The sequence below is a fragment of the Cyanistes caeruleus genome, chromosome 8 (genome assembly GCF_971803275.1).
Source record: "Cyanistes caeruleus chromosome 8, bCyaCae1.hap1.1, whole genome shotgun sequence".
In the NCBI taxonomy this organism is placed as follows: domain Eukaryota; kingdom Metazoa; phylum Chordata; class Aves; order Passeriformes; family Paridae; genus Cyanistes; species Cyanistes caeruleus.
The window spans coordinates 21,154,938-21,170,861 of NC_141708.1; the positions used below are offsets into that span (position 1 = coordinate 21,154,938).

Genomic DNA, 15,924 nt, shown 5'->3' on the forward strand with positions numbered 1-15,924 from the left:
TTTGCTTCATTCAGGTCAGACAATATGCAATCTCAAACAGTTTTTCTTCCCAAGTTACATTAAGCAAGAAGAGAGAGTCTTTGTCCTTCCTTTGAAATTAAATGCTAATTGTTAACATTTCTTTTTAGTAACTTGCTCTTACATCAGGCTGTTCCTGAACAAAGTGCAGATACCACATCAGTGGTACGGGTAACTGTATCCTAAGGTATGAGGTGCTTATGCCACTGAAGATGTCTGATCCTGTTCCTCTGTTCTTTAGCACAGAGCCCTGCCCAGGCCTGCTCTGTGCTTTGCTTCTCCTTATGCTGTTCCTTTTTGGAGTGTTGGCCTTGTGGTCTCTGCTGGAGCCACAGGGAAAGGGTGGAGGTAGCCTGTCTTCCTCTTAATTACTGGTGTTCTTGTTTTCCCTTAGCCAAGAGCTGGAGTAGGCTAAACTAGCTGTTTGAGTGTTGTTTTAGGTTATTTTTGTCAGGGCAGAATCATCAATATTCCAAGTTACTGGAGATCTGATTGTGTTGTAGACTTCAGGATGTTATGAAGCCTTCAGTTCCCTTATAAATTCAGATTAAATGCAGAGCTGGGGACAGCTTATTTTCATTTTACAAATCCTTGATTCCTCTCTTCAGTGTGTTAGCATACAATTGATTTTCATTTTCTAGTTCTACCTGAAACTATGTGTTTATGGCACATGAATACTAGGGTGGCTGAACAATTTTTGATGATTATTTTAGCAGATTGTTCTAGTATTTCTTCCCTTGTTTTGTGGCAGCAAAAGTGTTTTAAGTTTCAGTGTAAGAATCTGAGGTGCACAGGACAAAGTTTGAAGGGGAGCATATGACTGGCTAAAATGACAAGCTGTAACAAGTGAACAATGAAGTCACAAAAATACAAACATCACCATGAACTTTTTTCAGTTCTTGTATTATTGAAGCTATTTATTTCTTCAGTCTTGAGGCTGGGTTTTATTCTTTTTAAATAACAGAAACTTCCCACTGGTAGGAAGGTAGGCAATAAAGATTACCATAACTTTAGGCTGTCACTGTTGTTTGGAAGTGTACAGTAAACTTCCTCCATTAGAAATGAAGCTATACCCAAACTGGCTTTCAGATCACTCCAAGTAAAGGCTGCATGCAGTCTCACCTGTGAATATTAAGTTCAGCCTGGAGTCCTACATGGCTTCAGGGTAGCATGCCTTACCTGTTCTAAGACAAGACCTACTGTTACAAATGTAAATCTTCTGATTTCTACCATTAATATTTCCCTCATTTCTCAGCAAAAGAGACAAAGTGTTCCAGAATCTCACATGTCTCCTGACAATTTATTTTGTATAGTAAATACTTTATTTTACTGTGTAAAAAAGAGATTGAAGACCTTTTCCAAATCTGATTGCAATAATTCCCATTTTTGACAGATTATCTTCTGGTGTGTTTCATGGAAGCTGTTCTAAAATGTGCTTGTGATGTTATATGTGGCAGTGTTAAACAACAGCCAAAGTTCTAAACAGAATCATCAGGACATATCAGGTTCTGTATGTAATTCTGCAGTCGTGAGACAAACCACTCATCTTGGCCTAAAGTGACAGGAACTGTCCAAATACCTCAGTCGGTCTCTTTTTCCTCTGCCAGACCCTTGCATGTCTGGACTTGATGTTGCAGGTACCACTGTGGGTGAAGAAATAATATATTCTAAGCAGTGGCAATGTCTTGAGGCAAAAAGGAGGAACAGTTCTTCCCAGAAGCAGTAATTGCACTTCTCGGTATGCCCCAGTGGCAGCAGAGCAAGGATTTAATCTCTAAAGAACACTTCCCTCAAGAACACTTCCCTAAATCTCTATCTTGGTCCTGCTCATACATTTTTCAGGATAAAATCAAAATTTTGAGTGCAGTAAAAAAGCCTTCTCTGCCATTTTCTATATGCTACTTTTTTTTAGAAAGCTGATGACTTTAATAGTTTGGGTATGTTCTTTCAGCATGGCTGAAATTTCTGTAACATTTGTCTGTAGCTTTCTGTTTGCCCTAAACAGTGTTAAAAATAATTTGTAGAGAAGGCAAATTAAGGTGCATGAATTCCCTGACAATTACCTAGTTAAGTTTCAGTAAGCTGGACTGTCCTGTATTAAGCCCTTGGGTGCAGAGACAGGTGATGAGAGAGACGTAGCTTTTAGACAGCACTGAGGCTCATTTAGGTTGCAGTAATACTGTGAAATTAGTACTTCAGCCTTCTCTGTCACAAGCAGAAACACATTGGAAGAGAAAAATGGAATACATTTTAAACTGTATTTTTTAAATAAAGAAGAGAGGTTTTAATTAATTTGTAATTAATTAAAAAGATGTGCTGTTAGTTTCCTTATAATTTCTAAATGGAAATAATGTGGATTTTATTAAATATGATACACTGGTCTTTTTCTGTGTCTCCCTATGAATGATGACAAGGTCAGTTCTTAGCATTTGGAAGACACTTAAATATTTAATACTGATTAAGATACAATACGGCCTCAGAACTTCTAGTTCCTTCTTTTTGGAAGATTTTGTTTCTTGAAGGTAATATTCTGGTCTTTGTGGTTTGTGAGATTTTCACTGACAAAGAAATGTCTTTTTCTCTGTCTTAATTGATTTTTATTGATGTGGCATTTGTTTCTTTGTACTAGAGACACTAAAATAATTGTATTTTAGAGATTGTGTTTTCGTTTGTTCTTTTTGGAGATGGAGATAGAACAGATCTAGTATGGGGACAGAGTTGTAATTCAGTTGTGAAATGTACTTTGTGTTAATGGAGCACAGCATAGTCTTATGCTTGCCTTGTGTGTCCAGACTATTAACCTGTATTTTATTGTAGATGTAGAGCCTACTGAAGTTCATCCTGATGGCTTTTCAGAAGTCTGCCTTCTCTGAGAAGTTGGTAAAAGAGTTTGTTTTCAAGCGTAAATTGAGTGGCTGGCAGTGCTATTCATATATGGCAAACAGGGAGCCTTTATTTAGAAGAAATCATCAATATTTAGAAAAAATGTATCAATCTGAGGGTTGCATGAAAAACCATACTACTGTCCCTTCTCTGAATTAGATATATATGTGTGTGTTTATACATAAAAAATTCTCAAAGCAGAGCTCCTCATGGGCAAGGGAAATATTTGAGGATTTTCAGTGCTAGTGATGACAGGATCTGTTGTAGAACTGGTATGAGTTGGTCTAAACAATAAATTGTAAAGTGATAATAGCAAATAATTGTGGGTAACTGTTGCCCTGAAAATTAAGCCTTCTGATCTTTTTTTCATAGTTGTAGTTACTTGCCCAGGAAAGTAACTATAAACATAAGGTGTTTACACATTCCTTCTAAGAAACATCCTTTGATGGATGTTTGCATGACCAGCGTGATTGGGAAAGTGGTAACTTAATTATCCAATCCCTGGTCATTGTTGAAAATCTATAAATATTGGAGTCAGAAAATAAAGTTACTTCTTTTCCTGTCATACCACTGAGACGTGTTCGTGTGAATCATTCATTCCATGTCCTTTAGTGACAGGTAACTAGGAAAAGAAAAGGAACCCTTCAGTTTAGATTACATACATGTTACTTTAGTTGGTATTTTTCAGTAAGTTTTATGCAAATAAAATTTTAACACATGATTGTGGAAACTGGCTTGTGTTTATAATCAAAACGAGTTAAACTGCAAATGAGTGTTTATTTCTGGTTGAACAAAATAGGTATGTAAATGTTAGCTGATCATTTTAGAACAGGAACAATGTAAAAAGAACTGGGAAAACTAAAGAAGTGGCTTAAATATTCAAGGCTCAAAGGAATAATAGCAATGGAATATGTTAAGAGTTTAGTCTGTAAGGAGAATATCTATAGTTCTGCACAAATTGAATTAATACTTTATCCCTTGATAAAGGTACTAATGGTCAACAAAATGTGTTTCTACTGATGCAACGAGTCTAGAATTCAGAAACCAATTAAAAGAAAAAATTAGAGAGTGTGTACAACTTTTAAAAAAGTACTTGTAGTCACATATTAAAAAAATTATGACCTAAAAAACATTTTTTGATATCTGTATACAGCAAGTGTTTAGCTGTCTTAAATTTTTAGCTCCCTAGTTTGTAGCTAAGTAGTTTGTAACAGTAAGGAAACTGTTTTGACAAGGCCACTTCTATATGCTTAAATCCAGAGTGATAGGGCTGACCCTATTAAATGATCATAGTTTTTCGCAGTCTGGTGATTAACAGGCTTTGAACTTTCCTGGCTTTCTTAATCCCTTTTAATCATTTAAACCTATTATTGTTTTGACTTCAATTTCAAAAGCCCTTTAAATCTGTCTTACAATATTAATAGCTGATTAAAGTCCTGATTTCCAGCCATATTATCAGTGGGGCGTCTTACCTTATTACACTGAACAATTTAGGAACAACTAGAAAATATTGGTCAAGGGTGAAAGAAAAAAAAAATCAGAAAAACTGTACCTAGTGATTTTTATATTTAAAGTAGTTGATCATATCCATGCATTAAATGGGAGAAACAAAATACTTTATAATTTATGACTTGAATTACTGTATTTCTTTTTTCTTTTAAGTTTCAGTGTCATTTTAAGCTAATTCTCTGTTGACATTTAAATACATAACCCATCTTTCATATTAAATAATGTTTTTTAAAAAATTCTGTTAATATTTTTTGAATCCCTTTCACTCTTAAATTCCAACTATTTTTTCTGAAAAAGAGAGGTTTGTGTAAGGAGTGATGCAGCCAAATAGAGTCAAGTCATAACAGGGGACAGGAACTGAGTAAAAAGGAAAACACTTGAAATTTGCTCCATGTGTTCTCCAAGATGGTTGTTCATTCTCTCATAACAACGTTTAAAGTCTGGAACTTTTTGAAATGAAATGTCCAGTACCTGTGGTTTGAGTTGCAGTTAATTTTTTCCCGATGTTTTTGTTCAGTTAAGCAGTGCAATTCTCTGCCAGTCAGTTTACATGCCCTTTCCCAAACAGAACTTGATTCTTTGTCATTGATAACTATGAAGTAATTTATTTCCTTTTAAATATGATGTGAGTTAAGATAGAAGTATCTTAACCTTCTGTTGCTATTTTTTCAAGTCTTCTTCTCACTACAACTAGTGTGTGCTTTACTCCTACCTGTATTTCTTCTTCTGAAGCTGAACACTTCAGCTACAAGTGTTTCTGTTTGAAAATTGAGGAAAATAAAATAATTAGTGAGGGTGACAACTCACTCTGGGGTATTTTTGCTAATTTTTGTTTTGTTTGTTGTTGTTCCTATTTCAATGAGCATTCAGCTCATTGCTGTCTTAAGTACTTGGTGTGAGTTGGAAGCTCAGGTTGAATTACAGTTCATAGCACCTCATTTCTCCTCTCTCCAAGTTACTGCTCTGTGGGATGCCATTACCCCTGCCCATATTTTTATGCTTTTAATTCACCTATTTGTGTTAGTATTATGATGTCTTGCTGTCTGCTAGAATGCTCTGTTGTCGTGACACACCCATGCCAGTCTGCTGTCATCTGTGGATTTCATCAGTAGCTTCTGTACTTAACGCTAGATGACTCAGGGATGTGTGGCACAGTGTTGGGTCTAGTACTGTTGCATGTTGAGGTCAATCTGATTAACACATTCTCTCACGGTTCTAATATTTTCCCAAAGGAATGTCTAAAAGGTTTTCTCTTTCTTTGATATAAGCAGACTCTTGCAAAACTTAGGATTTTTTCTGGAAACAGGCTTTCTTTGGGGTTGTATTGCTAGCATACAGTCTGTCTAAGTTTTTCAGTGATGCCAATCTGGACTTTTATATTTGTCAGCAAAGCAGTATCTATTCAGGAAGAAATTTTTCTAAAATGGTCAAACCTGTTACGAGGTCATCCTTAAGCAACAGTGAGTAATGATGAGCTGTCACTGAACCCAGAAATTAGTGTGGAAAAAGGTCTCTTTTGTGGTCAACTTGAGGCCAAGAAGGAATGTGAAAAGACAGAGAGGATCCGCTGCTCTGTTGTAGAATAGGAGAGAGGCTAAAGAGGGGGAGAAGCTTTGGGGCAATGGAGAGTGTGGTGCATTTTAGATGGTGAAACCAGGAGACTAAGCAACAATGGAATCTACAGGGTAAAAAATGAGTAAGCGTATTAAACTGGTGGAGTAAAAACAGTGCAAGTCAGGCAAGATGGTGAGACTTTCAGAATATGAATCAAAGGCCTTTACTGTTTGTCTTTTTTTTATGGAGGAAAAAAACATGTCTTAAATATTTGGACTAAGGTCCTTGTATTTGCCAGTTATAGAGAACTTCAATTTGGTTTGGATGGTTTCATCTGGTCCATGATGAATTGGGCTGCTAAATCTACATACCAGCTATGGTCTAGGTTGTAGATTTGTTTTCATCTGGATTTAGAAAATTCACAGCCCTAGAATCTGGTTTAGCAAGCTTAAAGTAATGATCCAAACATGTACAAGCCATGGTACTCATGCTGTATATGTGTGCATGGGAAAGATTATTGGGCTAATGGGAAGAGTAAGGCTACATTAGATTCAACTGAAATTTCCAAGCAGCTGTAGCCTTGTCAAATATGCATAAATACTTCAAGTGCTATTTTACTACTGTAGGAAAAGCAGTTTTCTTACTGTTTTCTGATCTCTGTACAGATCAAGTCAGAAGAAATGGAGTTAGCACTTATGGCAGCATTACTTATTCTGTCTGATAAACTGCAGATGGAATTTGAGAAACAGGCTGACCTTCTGTACCCATCCCCCATAAATCTGATGCGTTAGAAATATTTTGTGAGCTGGGCTTGCTGTGCACATTGGCCTGTAAATGCTCATGAGGATGCACTGTTGTAGCAGGTTCACACATGGCTGTGTTTCTGACCTGAATGATCCCATGGGATGTGAGAACTGCACAGAAATCAGACAGCATACTCTGAAAAAGGACATATGAACACAATGTCCAAAGATGCCTTGTTCTAGTTTTGACAAGATTAATAATTAAGAAAAAAAAGAAAGAAAAAGTGCTCTGTTTTTTGGGTTTTTTTTTTGACTAGTGAAGGTAGCCTTAACATCACTTGGAAATTGAAGTAACACAATTGCTGAATCATTCTTATGCAACCTTCTTTAGATTAATCTGAAATACAATAAGACTACAGAGGAATCCTTAAGGTTCCTTAATGACTTCTTTGAAAATTTATGAAGAAATGCTTCTATAGAGCTCGGTCTTAAAAGGTTTCTTCTTTTATTATTGAAGCATAGTCTAGTATAAATAAAATCTACTTGTCCAGTTAATGCAACCAATGGATGTTAAGTTTCTGATGGAGAAATTACACGGTTCTTTTTTTTGATGACTTTCTGCAAAGTTCAAAGAACACATTGGGAATCTGCCCTTTCGTGTATTGAATTTTTAATCAATCTGGGGAATACTTAAAGCAGTAAGTGCAGCAAAGCATGTCAAATACAATAAGCTTATGGAATAGCAAAGCCCAAGTGAATTTAAAGGTGAGCAAGGTTAGTCAAAGCTATGTACTGAGGCAAGAAGTTTGTATTTATTTGTACATCAACCAAAGCACAAGAATGTCTGTGCAGATATATATGTTTAGGACTTCTTGAAATGCTTGACTCTCCCAGCTTTGTATCATGGAAGTAGTTTAATTATAGGGGTCTTTTTGCTGACTACTTACATTGATGGTTAATGCAGAAAAATACTTTAATCTCTAGTGTCTTGTTCTTCACAAGTATACTTGAAAATAGTGATCAGAATATTACTGTCATACATAGGCAGTTTTTCATACATTCTTGTGGGTGGTTTGCATTTCATCTTGACTCTTTTGGCCCAAGCAGCATGTGTGTGCTGATTTTCATTTTGATATCTGTGCAATTATTACTTATTGTTTCTATAGAAGGTTTTGCTTAGATGGGTGGATTCAAGTCAGAAATTTTGAAAGGTTACTTAATTTGCAAGCTATGAAGATCTATTGCCATTCTTTTAATGTGTTTGGTCATCACCAGTTTCATTTTGGGCTTTTGGACAGGTGACTTTTGCCATCTTTTCAGGAAATTTTTGATAGAGTAGATCTGAACTTGATATATGTTTGGAGTTTATCAGCAGTGCATATTTACTGCAGGCTGTGTTTTCTTTTTAATTTGGTTAAGGCTTTGTGAAATCGGATGCTGCCTGAAGGGAACTGTGCCTTATGGCTGTTTGTTACATTAAAAATATTACTGTAAAAATGTTCGCTATTGTATAAGTACATGAATTTTTATTCTGTCCTTTATTAGGAGCTGGGAAATAAAAAGTCCTGGAGTTGTTGGATTACTATTTTAGAAGGATCTTTACAATACATTGCAGAAGTTGAACTTGGAAGTTCTGGTATGCTTAAAAAAATGAAAAGCAGGCATGTGATACAAATGATACATTTCTACAGAAATTGAAATTGAGATGATAAACTTGCAGGTAAATGCTAGGCAAGTCATGTACATGAAGAAGCTAAGAATATACCACCTTTTCTTTTCCCCACTGTAACCAAAGAGAATGCATTGGTCAGAGTTGTACTTCTAGCTGTTGGAACAGATCTCTTGCAAATGGCCTTGGCATTTTTTTCATAGAGTGTATTTAGGGGTACTTCAAGCGAATTTCCTCAACACCGTCCAACTCCCCAAAACCATGTCCATAGAATGCCTGCAATTATATTTTAGTCTGAGTCTGTTACTTTATTTTCAGGCTTGTGGAGAGGAATATTTGTGATTTCTATAGCTGTGAATTTATAATTAGTTGTGCCTTTGTTTCTTGATGAAATACAGGTGCATGAGATTGCTCATTTGTCCTGGTAAGTTAAATGTGTAAACACGTCTGCTTGTAAGGTCAGAAAGAATATGTCTAAAAGAATTATCTTGACACGGAAAAGGTAACGTATAGCACTGTGAAACTTTCCATTTAAACTGTCATTAGAGATGGGTTATAGAATTATATTTTCTGTTGGCATCTATCTGTAGCTAGGACACTTAAGCTTTGGTTAGAATAGGGTATGATGGAGTGATCATGGTACAATGACATCTAGAGATTAAACCAAACTGCTGTGGCTGAAGAAACTTCCTGAGAAACTGAGTTTGGGGAAGAAGCTGTTCTCAGATCTGGAAGAGTTTAACCCAGGGTGCAGTGACGTGTGGGGCTGTCAGAAGCCATCAGCTGTGATGCTCAGGGGCTGGGTGCGCTTATCGGCACTGGCAGCTGTGCGGCTCCGTGCGCGGGTGCAGCTGTGCGCTGCGCTCATTGCTGCAGTGCGACCCTTTGCTGCCTGGCTTTGTGGACAGCTGCCGTTCTCAAGGGGGTGTCTGGAACATTGGCTGCTCTTCCAATAGATAAAATGTTTGTGAAGGACAAATGAAAGAGCTTAAATGTATCATTTTTGAAAGGTACTGCAGCATGTTTTGACACCTACCTACAGTTGGCTGTAGACCCTTTTACATTACTCTTAAACCCCCTTTTTTAAATAGGACCTCTAGCAGTGCTGAAGAGACTATTAACATTTTGAAACTATCACAGTTTGCTACTGGATTGGAAAGAACAATAATTATCTTGTGTTCTAGGATGTGATGAACTTCAATTTTCAGAGTAGAAAAAAAATAAAGTTGTGATCATTCCTTTGCTTACTTAGCTTATATACTTCTCTTCTACTCGCTAGTTTAATATCAGGCAATTAAATCTATAATACATACACAATTTGTTGTTCTGGTTGCTTAGAGGGTTTAGATGTCCTTATTTTAAAATTTTTGACTGCTTATCTCTAGCTTCAGTTTTGCTCTTAGTATTGTTAGCTCCTAAATGTTTTTTAGACAATTCCTGACAAATTTAACCATCATCAGTTAGGAAGACCCCAGCTGGTGCTTATCAATCTTACCTATGAAACACATGTTGGGAAAATATTATGTAAGCTGCTCACTGTGCTAGCTGCATATTTAAATTTATTTAAGAGTTCAGCAGCTGTGTATGAAATATAATATACCTCTTAATGCATAATGTTCTCATAAAAGTTTGAACTCTACAAGCATGTCCCTTTGTGGGAAGTTTTCTTTGACAACTTGCTATCAAAGCAATGTCTTCAGGGATCAAGGAAGAACATTTTAAAAAACTGTTGTCATAGTAAAAGAAAGTGGTGGTGGTGGTGAAAAAGATTGGGTAAGCTGAAGTTCACCAAAGGAACCATTCTGCAAGCCTTAGGGTTAGCAACTGTGTCCCTCCCATCCCCTCTGTGGTATGTTAGTAACATTAACATAGCCCGAAATCACACATCTGTTGAGCAGCATTACCCTTCTGTTAAATGATTTCTGTAGTAGCTGACTTACTAGGCTGAGTAAGTAGTGACAGGTTTTATTTGTTTGGGGTTTTTCCCCTCTAAATAACTGTGGGGATAAAATTGTGATTAAAATAAAGTGTAGTAACAAGGATTCTGGAAGCTTTGAAATGCTCAAAGATAGATTTTATTTCTCAGAAGAGAAAATTCTAGTCAGTTGAAGCTGAAGTAGTCTGACTGCTGATAGAGGAGAAGCACACAGCTTAATTTTTAGTGAAGAATGTCTGTGACCTTCTGTGGCTATATTTGTTAATGGGAAAATGCTCTCCATTTGCAAAATGGATTTCATATTAGTGTATCTGTCTATAACAGATAAATCCTTTGGACAAAGACCTGATTTCATTTTAAGTCAGACTGCAGGTTTCATAAGAAGAGATAGTGTCCTTTCAGTTCTGAAAGATATTCCTTTTAGCATTTCCTGGTAACTCCTTGTGTTTTCTCTGATACATGAATATTTGCTTTCAGTGAAATGCTTATTAAGACATGACAAATGGAGATACTGAGGAGGTCTAGCAGCATTATGAAGAGACTGGGATTGGGCTAGATCCATTTTCATGTAAGAAAAAAGCCTGATACTGTTGATTACAGAAAACATTAAGTTGAAAGTAAATGTAAGGTTTTAACAGTAAAAATTGATGTCTTAAAGATGGACAGGATGATAAATTATGAAGAAGACTGGGCGATTAAAACAAGTGACCTGAATCTGTACAGGAAACCCTTCTTACCTTGAGTCAAACATGAGCCCTGCATTTGGAAGAACAAGGATGAACCGCACTGTATCCTGATTAGGAGTGTCTACACCAAGGATTTAGCAGCGAAGTGGATGAATGGATTCAAGTCAGCATGATACTGTAGCAAATAACCTGGGGCAGTCTCTGCGTTTGTGAACAATAAAAATCACTCAGTCAGTGTCTTGTATGTTGGAATGCAGCAAGCACTAGTGAGCTTGAGAATGTCTGGCATTGGGGCTTGCATTTTAAATGGATACTGAAAATGCAAGTTTCACAGAGTATCATCAGAAAATGTTGTAAGGAGTAAGGAAAGTGTATTTTGCCTATTTGTTATAAACAAAAATAACTTTGCAAGATAGGTTGAATGTAGTTGTTGGTGACCAGAATGTTTCCTCAGGAGGAATAATTGATGGTTCTGCAGTTGTCTAGAGCAAGGCACTGAAACAGAGGACAAAGAGACAGCAGGAACCTTCTTCAGTGTGAGCAGATAGCTGTTTGCAGTGTCCAGTAGACACTTCTAGCTGCTTACATTATGAATGTTTTACAAACCAATCAACCAAAAATCCCATCAAATCCACGAGAAAAAAAACAAACCCCATAGAACACTATAACAATTTATTTTGAGATGTCAGAAGATTTTGCTCTGAGGCAGAACAAAAGTGAGATTGCTCCTTAAAGGTTTTCCACAGTGAGTGACAGTGCAGGCTGCAGCATGGCTGGCTGTCCTGGCAGAGACTGCATTCTTTTTTCCCTCTGATCAGGCCGTGTTGGCAACCTGTTCTGTTAAATCAACTACTAGGTTAAGCTAGCAAAAAAGTTTCTCTCTCTCAAGCACTCTTATTAGAAATTTCTTGTACAGACTGCAGAGGTTTTCCTAAATAACCTGTTGTTAAAGTGTATTTTTTTTCTACAGAATTATTTTGGTATTTATGTTAATAGTTTTATTTGGTACAGGGAGAACCACTAAAGCCACATTTAGTGTTTCTATTGTCCATTTCTATTGTAATCCTCTTTCATGTTTTTTCAGATACAAATTGTAAGATTGATGTATGGTTCATGGTATGAAATGCAGTGATTTTTAGTAGATAGTCAGCCAAAGTATCCAGTAGACTTTGAAGCCATTATATAATGCAAAATTTTGTATGATGTTAAGTTTACTTTGATAAACACATAGTAAGTTTTTAGAAAGTTTTGTGACTGTCTTTGCAGTAACTGAGGTATCTGAATCCACAAACACATAGTTAAATAATTTGAAACTATAAAATTACATTTAATGGCCATATTCTCATGTGAGTAACTACTTTGTGTTTTTTCTTTTTTTTCCCCAAGGTATGGGCTGAAGCCAAATGACCAAATTTTGGCAGAGGAGAAGCACAAAGAACTGTAAGCTTTTTTGTGGTGTTATATGTGCATGTCACCTATATACTTCTTAACATGTATACATGCTTTACTGATAAATACCTGTTAGCAAAAATGTTACCTCTTGCTCTTTAGTACTGTCTGCTGTAAATTGCAAAGTCTGTCTGAAGACCAGTTGTTGCAAAAAGAGATTTAAAAATATTTTTTCATTAATTTATTTTAAAAATTCTTTTTATTTTATTCTTACTAACTGCAGTTGATACTGAGGCAATTTAAATGTTCTTTCTAAATGTCTATGTTCATTTCTAAATTAGATACAGATTTGTAGGATTACTTCCACTTGTTTTCAGGGTAGAGATAGTGGGGAATTTGGTCCATTTGGTGTTCATCTGCATGCTTAGATATAAAATTAACATCCCTTTTTTTCCTTACTGTTTTAAACTTTAGGCTCTTGCACATAACTGTCTGTTTCCATTATTACATTAACGTTATTTTGCATTATTTCATGATATACCCAAATGACTTATGCAGTTTATCCTCATGTAAGATAATGTACCTATTTCAGATGAATTCACATCTGTAGCTGTCAAGTTTTCCCATGTTAAAAGTTTGGATGTTTTCAGTAAGGTCACATATTTCAAGCAATAAAAATGTATTCTGGTAACAAGGATTTAATTCCTCAGGAAAAGACTTTTTTTTTTTCCAAAAGCCTTAGTGATTGAATTACTAACCAAATGTCCCATGTTCTTTCTGAGGATGGAAAAAGACAATTAATTTAAGTTAGTACATCATGGTAATGTACCTGTGACATTAAAACTGCTTGAGCTCCAGGCAAAGGACAGGCAACAGCAGTTGTCTTCGATGAGCAGATAAGATTGGTTTTATGCAGAGCACACTCAAATGATACACCCCTTATGGACAGCATAGCTATGATTAACCCATTAACCCATTTTGGATACTATGAGCTAGAAGTGTTAAAAGTACTAGCATGCAGAGAAGTTAAACACAAGGTAAATCACATGAAGGACTGTATTTTGGACAGTACAAGTTGTACTGTGTACACAAGCTTTATTTGTTCAATAGATACTGATTAAACTGAACCTTTTGAAGTGAGATATTTCATTTGAAGTAGTTAAGTCATCTTTCAGCTTTTTGTTTTAGGTATATTGCATATTTATTACTTGCATGTTGGTTACTGCATAGTCCCTTCTTAAATGGAGAGTTGAACTATCTATTAAAGTAGTTCTTTATAAAATTTTGATTAATACAGAAAATTTAGTAAGATTCAAGATTTACATGGATCAGCTGCAACAGAAACCCTTCTTTAGTGTTTTGTTGTACACACTGCGTTAGCTCCTGAGATGATTTATATGTTGTTGGGCATAATGAACGAGGTTGAACATGCTTTTGCCTCTGATCTTGTCATCTTGAATGTCACTGGATACTCCTGTAGGTCAGTGTCACGTTGTTTTCAGGAGAGACCTTTGGAACTTTTCTAATGCTGTGTACTCTTCTCCTTGGACCATGTGAACACAACAGATTGCACATTGTTGACCTTCAGAGCACTTTCAGTCCTTCAAGCTGAATTCCCTGATTTAACTTACAGACGAGTTGTTATATACTGAATTAACCTTTTCTGATGTTTAAGTATATGTTCATATTTAAAAGAAATACCAGTTCTAGGAAACATGCAAGACAACTTACCAGTAGGGTAGTTGTTGCTGACATGGTTATAAACTTACTCTTCTGACCCTGTGGTAGTGTTTTTAAGTCAAATACAAAGTTAGTCTCTACACGTTACTCTTCAGTGCCAAAATCCTCCTGCTTAAAATAATTTCTCTTTCAGCCTTTGAAATGTCAGCAGCTTTTATATTATCTTCCCTAGTAGTAAAGAAGACTTCTTTTGGCATTCTTCATCTAAAATTCATCATGGTGATTTATCTGACTGTCAGATGTTCTTCAGTTTCTCAGAGATACTTCTGTATAGCTGTTGTTCATAAAAATGTAGATTTTGGTTAGTAATGAATTCCTTATCTCCCAAGGTAACTGAGCCTGCTACCCTGACTTGACTTGATCCTTTAGTCCTTGAGTCTTAGTTACCTAGAGAGATAAGTACAGCCACTAAGACTGGCATTGGTTTACAGGCATGGCATCGGGCTTAACTTCTATTTTAAGTTCTAAGGTATGAAAGATCACCTTTTTTTTTTCCTGCTTTCAATTCACTTCAACTCTAGCAGCCTTCTAAATTTGTATTTTCATTTTGTGTACACTTCTAACAGGAATTTATTAGCACTAAAGCTGTTAAGTTTGTGCATATATGCATTTTTTTCAGAATTTAGCTGGAAATTCCTACTCTTTCCCCACCCCAGTCAACTTCTGAATGTACCTCATGAAGGGTGGAGGGTACTGTCCCACAGCTCAACCTGCTTCCATGTAAAATTAGCAGATTAGTTAGAGCCATCAGCACTGGTGATCAAGCCAAGCCATGCCCATGTTGTAGGGAATCAAATGAGCAGCACACTTGCTTTCATTGGTGAGTCTGCTGTTCTGCAGCAGGAATAAGAAAGGTATAAAGAACAGTGGTATTTTCAGTTTGCATTGGTGTTTTACAAAGGAAGTATGCATTTGTGGCTCAAGGGATGTCCTGCAAATGTTTCCCACCTTCCCTAACCCAATGAAACCCCCTCCACTCTGAGTCCTGCAGAACTACTAGGGAAATCTGGACATAATAAGGTTGGTGAGGCCTTAATGTTGCATATATTTTTTCTCCTGAGAACAATAAAAAAATATAAACTCTGAGACAAACAGAAATATTTCTCCTGACCCTTTGTATGGTCCTTCTACATGAGTTGTTTCTATTTTTAATTCTCAGAATTGGACTGAATGGCTTTAACTGAAGGTCATATGAGCCAAGCATGGACTTGTGTATGCTGTTGCCTAGGCTGATTTTTTTTTTTTTTTTTACTGTGGTTCCACATCAGGAGTTTTTTAGGGGAATAAATTTGGGCTAGATGCAGCAAGTGATGGGATGTGATCTAAGTTGTCTTGATACTGAAGTAGGAATACTTTAATACAGAGTCCATCTTCACTGTGTAGAGTAAGTGTTGACACAGGAGTTGGGGTTTCTTGCTAATACTTTCTTGTACTAAACTAGGGGCTGTTAGCCAAATTTTGGTAGCTTGACTTGGTTGTATGAACATAGACTACTAAAATACAGTCATTGTGAGTTTGATAAACATTGTTTGGAATTCAGTCCTACTGCTGAGTCTGTAAGCAGTGCTTCAGAACACTTGTTCAGTGCAGATTTGGCTGACTGCTGGTTGAACGGTTTTATAAACTGTTTTGTTTAAGCAGTTTTGGCTGTGATGGGACACTTCTAAAAGTTAGTTGAAGGAGAGAGAAATGTGACATCTGCATTGTGTTTCTGATTACATAAGATTTCTTTTTTAAGAGATCAAGACCATGAAGTGAGGAAGAAGATAAATATCAGCTTTCTTTCTCTTCAGTCAG

The 15,924-nt window shown here is 36.3% G+C and overlaps 1 protein-coding gene across 3 annotated transcripts in view; it reads left to right on the forward strand.

Annotated features, from left to right (window-relative positions):
- ADK (adenosine kinase) overlaps positions 1-15,924 on the forward strand; it is a 272,405-nt gene that overhangs the window by 22,116 nt on the left and 234,365 nt on the right. For all 3 annotated transcript variants that reach the window (XM_086901108.1, XM_086901110.1, XM_086901109.1), the window contains exon 3: positions 12,385-12,438. In XM_086901108.1, the coding sequence (XP_086757234.1) occupies positions 12,385-12,438 (54 nt within the window). The remainder of the gene's footprint in view (positions 1-12,384; positions 12,439-15,924) is intronic.